We start from the raw sequence: 12,005 nt of genomic DNA on the forward strand, positions 1-12,005 counted from the left end.
TCCAACTGGAATAAATTTTTCTTCCTTACATACTGGTAGCACTTTGTGGCCACATCTATAAATTTCAGTAATTCAAAGATTGCTTTATAATAAAAGTATGTGCTTGCCACACTCACTAGACCATGAGCTCTTGGCAGACAAGAACCATGTTAGAATTATGCCCATCCCTTTCCCAGTTCCCTTTTCCGACTGTCGGGTGTATAGCAGCCCCTCCCCTCCACAATTTGCTGCATTCAGAGAAGTGAAAGGCAGGCAATCTCAACATCGAGTTGTAATGTCACAGTACTGAACTTTGCATCCCATGCCTCACTAGGATATCAATACTGAGGTCAACATTCCTTGGACCCCAGAAAGCCACCACCATCGTAACCACCCGAGTTATGGCAGCCTCAGCCTGGCCAACCTCATAGAAACAACATATGATCACAACATACGACCACGTACTACATCCTAGCCCCATGCCTCAAGAGGCTGCCATCTTGTCAGGGGACCAAGCCCCTCAGGAATGATCCCAAACACCCCTGCAAGCAATGGGCACACAGATGGTATCCCCTATTAGTGGGGTTCACTAATCTGATCTAGATCACTTAGGAAGGCTTTAGAACAATCATTCCTGGGCCCCATCCCAGACCTGCTGAATCAGAATTTCTGGGGATGAGACCACGATTCTGTATTTTAAAAAGCCTATGAGTGATTCTCACGATTAGCTGGGTTGGGTCTATTTTGTATTGGGCAGGGCCATCAAAGATACCTCCTTCCCCCATAATGTATCAATTTAAAAATAAAGGTAACAAGTGCTGTTTGTGACCCACACTGGCGTGGTAGGAAAAGCGCTGACTCTGCTTCCTTGGATGTGCTGGTAGCCTCTTTTGTGAGCCATCCCTTCACATCCAGTCTTTGCCTGATGAGACCCTACCCAGGTACACTGAACACTTTTATTCCACAGACTCACTTCTTACAGCCAGATCCTGAGCCCAGCCCGGCCACACCTGATAGTCATGCGGAAGTCCTGTCCCCTCAAACCAGTGGGCTGACATGTGAGTCTGGTTTCCTACAGTCAGCATTTGGTGGGCTTGCGAGGAACCCAGCACACCCACAGAGTTTCAGGACCCTCCCCACCTACCACCCTTGCCCCACCAGGTGTGCCCCAGCTCAGGGACTGAGCTTCTGTTCTGGTTCTTGGTTTCCTCTCCAGGCCCTGCTGTGAGTAAAGCTCTTAATGAAACTGCAGCCTCTTGCTGGGGCTGGGATACCCTGCACAGGTAGACCCTGTTCCCCTGGGTGAGGACCTGATTCAACCCAGAAGCCACCTTCATCCATCAAGTATCTGCCTATTTAAGAATAAGGGTGGGCTTCCCTGTGGCGCAGTGGTTGAGAGTACGCCTGCTGATGCAGGGGACACGGGTTCGTGCCCCGGTCCAGGAAGATCCCACATGTTGTGGAGCGGCTGGGCCCGTGAGCCATGGTCGCTGAGCCTGCGCGTCCGGAGCCTGTGCTCCGCAACGGGAGAGGCCACAACAGTGAGAGACGCACGTACCGCAAAAAAAAAAAAAAAAAAAAAAAGAATAAGGGTAACAAGCGATGTATGACCCACACTGGCCTGGTAGGACAAGTGTTGACTCTACTTCCTTGGATATTCTGATTGGAAGTGCTGGCAGGCCCCTTTGTGAGCCGTCCCTTCATTCAGGGTTAGTTCTCCGAGCCTCAGCCTCCCTCGACTCTGGGTTACTTTTCCCAGGCCGCCCCTGTGGTCCTGGTAGGCTTCGCAGCCATGACTGCAGTGCCCACTCCCCACTGCAGGAGCAGATAGAGATGCTTCCCAGCTCTTACCATCATCAGGACTTTCTGCTCAAGGAACTGACCCTTTTGGATTACTGGGGTCCTTCTACAGAGCAGGCGCCCCCACCTCTGCTCATCACTAGCACAGTGAGACCACACATCTTCAGTGTCCAGGTGCTGGGGGCCTGAGTAACAGAGGAAGGGGGCCCAGAACTACACACGCTGGTTTTCAATTTCCAGGAATGGACCTGAAATGGACAAACTTGGACCAAAGCAATCCCCAGGTTCCCTGCTTCTCTCCCGGGGCCACGTGTGTGTTCACGGGACCTCTAAGGCAGCCCAGAGAAATGAGGAGAGCATTACACCAGTGGAGGAAGTTCACACCGCCCTTGTGATCACAGCCCCTGCCCCAATCACAAGCAGTTCCCAGGAATATTACCCCTCACACCAAGGCTGACGTTTTCAAACCTCAGCTGATCCCGGTTCTGGCTCTGAACATTTGAAAGAGGCAATTTCCAAGGACTCTAGCTATTGTGATCATACTTTTTGGGACAAAGGAAAGGATGCTTGAAATTGCACTTGTCCTGGAAAATCTGGGATTATATATTTAGGGGGAACGCCAGGATTCAGCCACAGAGAGGAGGGAAAATGGGACATGCTTCATGTGTGCACAGGGCACTGCAGTCGAGGTGGGAAGGGAGTGAAAAAGCACCTGCCTGTTTAAAAATACAGCTAGCAAGCAACGTATGTGACCTATGTGAAGAAAACCACAAAGCTGTTATATTTAGAAAAATGAAAGTAGATGAACAAAGAGAGTGACACATCATGTTTCTGAATGGGAAGGCTGTGTAGTATAAAAATGCCTATTTTCCTCAAGTTAATTTATAGTTTAATAGGAGCACACACACAAAATCCCAATAGGATTTTTTTTTTTACTATGACAAAATGATTCTAAAATTAATCTTGAACAGCAAACAGATGAGAATAACAATGAATATTCTGAAAGAGAAAATAATTAAGGGAGGAAGGAGTAGTTTCCAGCTCTGCCAGATATTAGAACATATTATAAAACAACAATTAAAATTACTCAACACTGGTGCTAAGATAGAAATGAGCAGCAGAACGAAGTGGTGAGTCAAGAAATAGACAACTACATTTGGGGATTCAGAATGTGATAGAACAATTCATTTCTCTCAAATCAAAAGGGAAATGAATTACTTAATAAATCATGTTGGAAAACTGTGTAATAGTTTGGACAATATTATTCATTCATCTAAATAAACTCCAGATGGAATAACAAATTATATTTTTTAAAAAAATCAAATTACTGACAAATAACTAAAAATACAACAAGCTGTTTCTTAGATCTGTGGCAGAATGATAAGTTTGTCAACTTTGAAAAGAAATCACAAATATCAAGAGATTTGTCTATATAAAAATGTAAAAGAACTGTACAATGTAAAATAGCAAAACAAAAAGAAAGAAAAAAGAAAGCTAGAGATTGGGAAGATATGTGTATCAAATAGAAAGATCCTTCAAACTGGAAAGGAAAATACCAACATGATACTCTCGTAGCCACACGTCAGGACAGACAATTGTTACACGGGGGTTACAAATAGCAAATGCCCCATGTCCTTGCTGGGCAGGACTGGACCCAGGCCAGCTGGAGAAAGGCCAGGACTGGAGTCTCTGTCCAGGGTCCTGTAATGGACATCCTGACACCACTTTCATACCTTTTGTTCCAACAGGGGCATGCTTCCAGCCATGGGTACCAACCAGTCTCTCCAGACCCTACTCCCATGGACCCCACCTCTCTTCTTTCACTCACCCACGGTCGGCAGCAGTCCGACCACGGTACAAGCCCTTTAGGAAGCACTGCAAATCAAGTACACAGACTGTGCATGCGTGTGTGCACGCGTGTGTGTATGTGTGTCAATGTATCCAATGAACATCCTCCTTTTGCAGAGGTCCAGACCCCCTGGCCTTTCTCAGAACCCAGTACTGCCACTAGGGTAGCTCCCTTCCCAGCAGGGCTTCAAATCTGTCCTCCCCTCTTTGAGCCCCAACTCTTCTAATAGCGATGATCTAAGTCTATGCTGTAAGAGCAGAGGGGCTGTTGCTTCCCTGTTCCACACCCACTACGATGCCTGCCCCATCGCTGGCCCCCAATGAATATGTGTTAAAGAAAAGAATGAATCTTCATGGGGCAGGTTCTAAATGCATCTGATTCACCAATGCTTTCTATTTGAAAAGCTAAATTTTGAACCACAAGAGCCCACTTTAATTTACATAATTATGTCTATCTTCATGTTAGAGCGAGCTCTTTGAAGTCAAGGGCTGTGCACAATTCGTCTCTACATTCACAGCACTTATCATAATATTTGGCACTTTGCGGAAGTTGACAAGGGTGTGCTGGAGGGATGTGTTCAACTTATACCTATTAAATTAGCAATTTTTAAAAGGCCGCACAAATACTTGAGGTTTGGCGATGCTGGTAGAGGTTACGAGAGATATATGTGACCTATATGAAGGAAACCACAAAGTTGTTATATTTAGAAAAGGGGAAGTAGATGAACGCAAGAGAAATCTATGCCATATTTCTGGATGGGAAGGACATGTATTATACGAATCTGATTTTTAACCTTAAAGCTTTTGCTGTTGACATTATGACCTGGCACAACATTTTGGGGGAGAAACATAGGAGTATACATCAAGAGCTATTTTTAAATGTTCTACTCTGGCCCAACAATGTCACTCCTGGAAACTTATCTTAAGAAAACAATTCAAGAGAAGAAAAAAAAAAAGGCCATACACTTGAGGATGTTCATTATAGCCTTGTATAAAAATAATTGAACATCATTGGTAGCCTAAGTTATGGTCCACTCACTAGACAGAATATTCCATAGGTATGAAGAATGATAACTACAAAAGACATGTAGTAGCACGGCAAGGTATGCAATATAATGTGAACTTGAAGAGACAGAATGCGAGACGGTATGTTCACTTTGATTAAAACCATACGAAATATGTGTGTACATGCATAAGAATCAAAAAGGAATGGCCAAATTTGAAAATGATTAAGGAAATGAATTAAGAGTATCTTATTCATTTAAACTTTTAAAACACTAGAATATACCAAAAGCCTGTGTTGAGTAGCAGCCCTTAAGCCCCAGATACTTATCGAAAGAGTTAACAGCACATTACATAGGACATGGCACTACAAGCTCACCACTTCAAGCTGAGCAGGACCATCCCCAGAGGCCCTCCAGTTTAGAATTTTACCAGGAAAAGCCATATCCTCTTATGCAGCTGACTCTGTACATAGCAGGTGCTCAATAAATCAAAATGGATGGATAAATGGATGGGTAGAAGTAATGAGAAAAAGTAAAGATGAGGAAATGCCTTTGACACCAGTATGTTGCATACTGGTGTGCAAATACTGATGTAGTCCCAACAAGGGTCATGGGTCTAGCCTTCATGAACTTGTTTCACTCTTGTCAATCTCTGTCTCTTCATGGGGGTAACACAGACAACAGCTTGTTTCTGTAGTCTGGACGAATTTTGTTGTCCTAGGACTTCCTTGTTTCTCCTGCTGCAGATGACCCCTTGGATTCTGGATGTCTGGTGCCATAGAGAGACTACAGGATATGGAGTAGAAGCCTGCTCTGTCAATTAATAGTTTAAATTCCAGCCCATCATTTAATGGTTCTATAACCTCTGAGCCTATGTACCTTGTCTCCCTGAGCTTTGTTTTCCTCTGTAAAAATGAGAGAATAAATATTCTATAACGTTGTAGGGAAGATGCCTATCTTCTCAATGACATAAAACATGTAATAGGGGCTTCCCTGGTGGCGCAGTGGTTGAGAATCTGCCTGCTAATGCAGGGGATACGGGTTTGAGCCCTGGGCTGGGAGGATCCCACATGCCGTGGAGCAACTAGGCCCGTGAGCCACAACTACTGAGCCTGCGCGTCTGGAGCCCATGCTCCGCAACAAGAGAGGCCGCGACAGTGAGAGGCCCGCGCACTGCGATGAAGAGTGGCCCCCGCTTGCCACAACTAGAGAAAGGCCTCGCACAGAAACGAAGACCCAACACAGCAATAATTAATTAATTAATTAATTAATAAACTCCTACCCCTAACATCTAAAAAAAAAACAACAACAACAAAACATGTAATAAATGCTGGCATCTTCCCTTACCTCATGCTTCCTCACTGTCACTATTCTATAGATTTTAATCATGATCTAACAAAAAATGCAAATATACAGATTTCATTGTATTTCGAATTTGACAAGACTAGGTTATCCTAGACTGGTGGTTCTCCATCCTGGGTGGCTTTTCCCCCAGAGGATGTATGGTGATGTCTGGAGACAGTTTTGGCTGTCACAACTGGCAGCGGGAGGTGGGTGTGTGTGCTACTGGCTTCTAGCGGGTACAGAATAAGGCTGCTGCTAAAACATCCTGCAATGCACAAGACTGCCCCCGACACAAAAGAATCATCTGGCCCCAAATGTCAGTAGTGCTGAGGTTGAGGATTCTGATGACCCTAGGACTCAATCCATTTCTCTGTCCAGCAACCTGTGTGTGTGTGTGTGTGTGTGTGTGTGTGTGTCCAGAGCATAGGGGCGGTTAGAGGGAGGAACATGGGGAGCAAGGGACAGGAGGGTGCTAGGAGAGGACCATTTCCTGTAGCATCCCTGTGTGGAGCACCCTCCTTTACCTCCCAACCCTTCAAGGCCCAGCTCCAGCCCTGTATCATCTGTGACATTTTCTTTGAGCCCCAGAGGACCCACTTCTCCCTCCCTTGGTCTCTCAAGTTTTGGCTGCTGGTTTGTAACTCACACTGTATACATCTCAGTATATTCCCATTTCACACCTATGCCATATACATTAGGCACTTGAGCAGTTAGGATTCACACCTTCTCATGGTGGTTTACAAAAGGGTGAGGGGAAGCTGGCGCTTTTGCAGTCTTGGCGTTTCTCTGGTGAAGGCTGTTTTGAAACTTCTTCAGCAAGTGGCTGTTAATGGACTGATAATTGGTTTCCTGGCTTCCTTATGAAGTGTGAAGTATTCTGCTAGCCTGTCAACAAAGCATCAAGTGTTGTGCAAACCACCATCAGACTTACTTGTACCTTCCTTCCCTTGTATCTCTTGTTGTGGAGGAATAAGTGGACAGGCTCTCGATGTTCCTATGAGGAAGGTGAAGAGTGCGTGTAACCTGTGGGGAGCTTTCTCACCAGGACCCCAGGCTGAGCATGTTTCCCAGGCAGAGCCCAAAGAGCTCTGACTCCAATGCCTGGCGCTTGGCACAGGGTAGACACACAGTAAATACTGTTGAATGGATGGAAAGTGGCACTGGTGCCACCTGATTTGGAGCAGTGATCCCTGGAGATGTGAATTAGCCAAGGAAGAAGAGAGAGTAAGAGGAGAGAAGCTGGCTCTACCTTTTCTTTCAAAATGCTTTTCACTGCAAGAAACATCATCTTCTTTAAAACCGAGTGAAAAAAAGACCGTGTATCGAGCATCTACTGCTGTGAGGACAGCTCGAAAGCCAACAAAATGATTCTGAAGTCTCTGCTTGCTACAGAAAATGCTTTGGAACATGAAGGCAACAGTGTACTTGTGTAGTCTCGGCAGGCAGGCAATTCCCGAGTAAGGAACTGTTTTGAAGAAAACGTTTCAAGAGAAGAACAATGCACTGCTGTGCACTTTTGGGACAACTGTTCAAAGAAATTTGAGCCATCAAAACCTCCCCCCAATCCTCTTCTAAACCCTCAGAAGGAAAGAACAGTGCTGTTTGCCAAATATTGTGTTAATATTTATTGTGACTAATGTGTGCTAACATTTAGGACACTTAAGCTAACGTTTGCTAGAGGTGCTTTTCTATGTACATTTATGACCACATTATAAAACACAGAGGCTGACTGTACTATTTTATATTTTTATAAATGCTTACAGATGTTGTCCCTTTTCTGAAGATCACACAGTATGATATATTTGATCTGGGATCAGGCAGAACACCAAATTTTAACTTTATCCCTTGAAGCAGGAGCTGCTCTGTAAATGACCCAGTTTAGAAAGTGGTTTCCAAGTATTCACGATGGAAAATGTGAGGACTGTCCATGTCATAGTTGTCTTTTTCTATAAATACGATCATAGAGGCTTAGAATTTGGGGAGTGCCACCCCTCGGATAGATTAGTAAACCAAACTCCAGAGAGAAGTTGCCCTGGCCACAGTCACAAAACTGAGCCGGGACTAAGACACAGGTCTCCAGATGTTGAATCCAAAGTTCTCTCAGAGCACCTGGATTTTCTTAGTACCATCTTTCACCACCTGAGGGCAAAGCCCAGGACCTAGGGATGCATCAGCTTAGGGGCTGGGTACTTAGTAGAGAGCGGACAGATGGCACTCACTCGTAACCTTGCTTGTGGTACAAAGGCCTGGGGCCAGCTGGCTCTCCCTAGCCTCCTCCACTGAAGCCAGCATCCCTGAGACTCAAGCTGTGTCTCTTACGCCCAAATGACCAGAACAGCCCTAGTAATGGGTGTACCTTGGGGATAGCATCCCCCATCTCCCAGAATCATTCAGAAGAAGAAATGCCATCCTAGCCCCCCAGAGTGCCTGCTTCACAGCTCTCATCAGTAAGCCTGGGGCTCCTCTTCCTTATTTTATTATTATTATTATTTTTTGCGGTACGTGGGCCTCTCACTGTTGTGGCCTCTCCCGTTGCGGAGCACAGGCTCCAGACGCGCAGGCTCAGCGGCCATGGCTCATGGGCCCAGCCGCTCCGCGGCATGTGGGATCTTCCCGGACCGGGGCACGAACCTGTGTCCCCTGCATCGGCAGGCGGACTCTCAACCACTGCGCCACCAGGGAAGCCCCTCTTCCTTATTTTAAACCACAGAGAGCACCGTCCCATATCTTCCAGGACTGCTCTGCCCTCATCTCTTCTCAGGTGATTGTAAGCAGTACCCAGCATCCTGTCAGCTTTCCTCCTGGAAACGATGGGCCTGCTGAGCAGCACTTACAGAAGGTTCTAGAAAGATTTCCTGAAACTACTTCTAAGAGCCAAAGGGTCAAGTAAATTCCTGGAGGGCTTGAGTGACAGAACCCCCCCAACCCCGGTAGCGTTCTGCTCCCAGCATCTCTCAGCTTGTGGGGCAGGGAACTTTATCCTGGTTCCAAGTGGCTGGCTGGCTCTGCTACACAGAGCCTGCCAGCTCTCTGCCCCAGAGACCTGACCCTTTCCAGTTCTCCCTGCCTTGTCCCACCTAGATGGATTTCAGAGATGGAACACCCATACTGCCTGGGACTCCCACAGTCTGGACCTTTGCCTTCTGAGGTCCTGCCTCCGACCCACCCTGTGGAACTCCATTCCACCCACCGACTCTGCCCTGGGCTCGTTTCTAGACTGTCAGGCCCTTTGTTCCTGCCTGCCTGGAGCTGCCCCCTGCTAACCTCCCCTGCCCCTCTGGTCCCCTTGGCTTTCAGGGTACACATATCTAACCACACTGGGCCAGAGATGGGCAGCCAATTTCATGCAATTTTATTTTTTTCAATAAGGGTGATTTGCTTAATGTGTATCTAAGAACGATTTGATCTTTAAACCTCCGCAAGAATTTTTACATAAGCTCCCAAGTCATCAAAAATGCTTTGTCAACTACACAAAGTGATTTTTTGTTTGAAAAGTAGAATCACCGTGGTATGACCCAACTCACCAACTCACCTGCCAAACTCTCTGTCACCACAGATACTCCCTTATAGTCTCCCATGTCATTCCTCTCCCTGGCCCCAAGGGGCAGCCACTCTCTATGAAGCAGCACTCCAAGGCTCTGAGAAGCCCACTGAGATGGCAAGAAAGATCAGAGGGTCAGTCTGTCTGCCCTTCCCAGAGGGAAGCAGATTGTAAGAGACGGAGTGGCGCAGTGGCACGGGCTGGGAGAAGAAGAGGTGACAGCCCCGAGAGGTGGAACCTTTGATTTCTCAACAAAGACCAAGCCTGCTCCTCTATACACACTCCCCTCACACTTGCCAATTTCCCTGGGAGCCAGGACTTAAAGTATTCTTTGCGCCGGAAAGTGAGGTCAGACCATCCCAGAGAAAGGAAGACAGGATTCCTTGTTATCTCCGGAGCACAGAGCACTAAACTCCAACCCTTTCTCTGAAAGATCAACAATTCAAAGACAGCTTGATCCCCATCCCTCCCTAAATCCAATGCAAGAGGAAGCAATCTGATGAAACTTTGTATATATCCCCGCAAGGCCACGGTGTCTCGTGGTACCCCAAGGCTGGCACAGAGTCTACAGTCTCACGAAATCGCCAGCACCTTCTGCCCTGGCTCGACTATATGGCGTCAATGACAGCAAGAAGGGTGAGGAGGAAATGTCGGGGTCTGACGTTGCCCTCAAGGGTCACCAGGGAGAGTAAGACGGCGTTGAAGAAGGCCCCCCAATGTCAAGAGCAATCATTCTCAGTGCTATGACCCACGTCACTGCCAGAAATGAGGACTCAGCCAGCAACGTTTTGAGAAGGAGAAGAAACCAACCAGAGTGAAGCTACGGTTACGACCTACGCGGTTCCCAAGGATGGGGTCCGGATTAGCTAGGAAATGGGCCCCCGGCCTCTCGGTGGAGACCCCGAAGCGGCCCCCTCCCTGCTCACTTACACACGCAGCCTGGCTTCTTAGCCGACCACTGGTTATTCTTTTGGCACGTGATTGCCTTCTGCCCCACCAGCTCAAAGGCCGGCTGGCACTCAAACTGGAGTGTATCACCGTGGCGAAACCAGGAGCCTTCCCTCCAGCCGTAGGCAGGTATGCCAGGATCTCCACAACTGCCCTGCTCGATCTCTGCAAGACAGGAAAAGAGAAAACAGAGACACGTGGTGACTCCATGCCTCTCGGAGCTGGAAGGCCATGCTGCACCTCTGCCACGAGGCTGGGCTCGGAGGGACCCAGGTGGGCTTTTGATGAGAAGCCCTGCAAGGTCGTGTTTAAAACAGCATCTTGGGAGGATCAGGCCCTCCTGCTCTCAAATGCCTGGACTCTATGTCCACACAGAGTGTTCCAAGTGCTTGGATATTTTCATTCAGGGAAGGTGGGTCTACATTCTGTGTGAGACACCTGTCCTAGGAATTCACAAGCTCACAGTTCAGAGAGATCTTTACTGACTTGACTTGCATTCAGATTACTCACGTCACTTGATAGATTTTAAGCTCAGTCCCTTCCTGAGCAGGCAAGGCAAGCGCAAGATGAGAAGGTGGCTGACACTTTGCTGCTTGCCTTTCCCCCAACCAGAGATTAAGTGAGAATCAATATTCACTGCCTTCTGATATGGAAGCACTTTCACGAAGATACATTTTTAATTCAATTTAAGACCGGAGCAGGTAAAAGGAAACACATGACTCATTAAGTATGCCTTTAAAGTTCATTTGATTCAGCAGTGGTGAATCAGACAGGGAGTGGGTTCCCTGAGACAGCTCTGAGGGTCTGGGATCTGGGGACATGATGGGCTGGCTGCCTCGTGGCAGAGACAATCAGGACCCCGACGTTCCAGGAAAGGAGTCTGTCCTGGCCAAGTCCCTGGAGTTTCCCCCCGAGTTGCCCCCACCTCCACCAGCCCCGTGCTTGGTGCTGTGAGAGATGAAGGCCAGGGAGGCAGGGAGGAAGAAGCAGGAGAGAGGGTGGGGAAGGAGGAGAAGCTCTGCTCCCAGAGAGGAAGGCACCCTGCAGGAAGGACGCGAGTCATGGCTGCTGTGACAGATGGTGAGGTGAGGACGGCAGGAGTCCTATGATTCAGGAGAGAGGCGGCTGGAGTAAGGGGAAGTTTTTGGACACCTTCCCAGGACTGTCAGGCCAAAGGAACCCTGCGTTTTCCGTAGGCACCATTATGGGCTGCCAGGAGCCATAGTCCCCGAAGTTGCTGTGCATGTCCCTGACACGGGTGATTCTGCAAAAGCTTTCTTACCACAGCTGTTGGGCCCTGTGGGCTGGTCAGGTGAGCCCTGAGTACTGCCGCCTTACATGGATGCGCTGTTGACCGTCACATTCATGGTTCCCTACTACTGGCAGAACAAGGCATTCTTTGGCTGGGATTGTGGGAGTGTGTGTGTGTGTGTGTGTGAAAGAGGGAGAGAGATCTGAGTCAAACAGCAAGAGTCCTTGGGTTCGGGGGGAGAAGAGGGGTCTATGTGAGCAGACACCAGGCCTAAGGACACAAGGGCGGG

General features: G+C 47.7%; 1 protein-coding gene across 1 annotated transcript in view; it reads right to left on the reverse strand.

Moving 5' to 3' along the window:
* The window catches only part of CSMD2 (CUB and Sushi multiple domains 2), a gene marked incomplete at both ends in the record, with an annotated part of 669,667 nt that overhangs the window by 266,134 nt on the left and 391,528 nt on the right, over positions 1-12,005 (reverse strand). Inside the window, 1 exon segment of the mRNA XM_079698551.1 lies at positions 10,447-10,629. Within this exon segment, the coding sequence (XP_079554677.1) occupies positions 10,447-10,629 (183 nt within the window).

The sequence above is a fragment of the Hyperoodon ampullatus genome (assembly GCF_949752795.1).
Source record: "Hyperoodon ampullatus genome assembly, chromosome: 2".
Lineage (NCBI taxonomy): Eukaryota > Metazoa > Chordata > Mammalia > Artiodactyla > Ziphiidae > Hyperoodon > Hyperoodon ampullatus.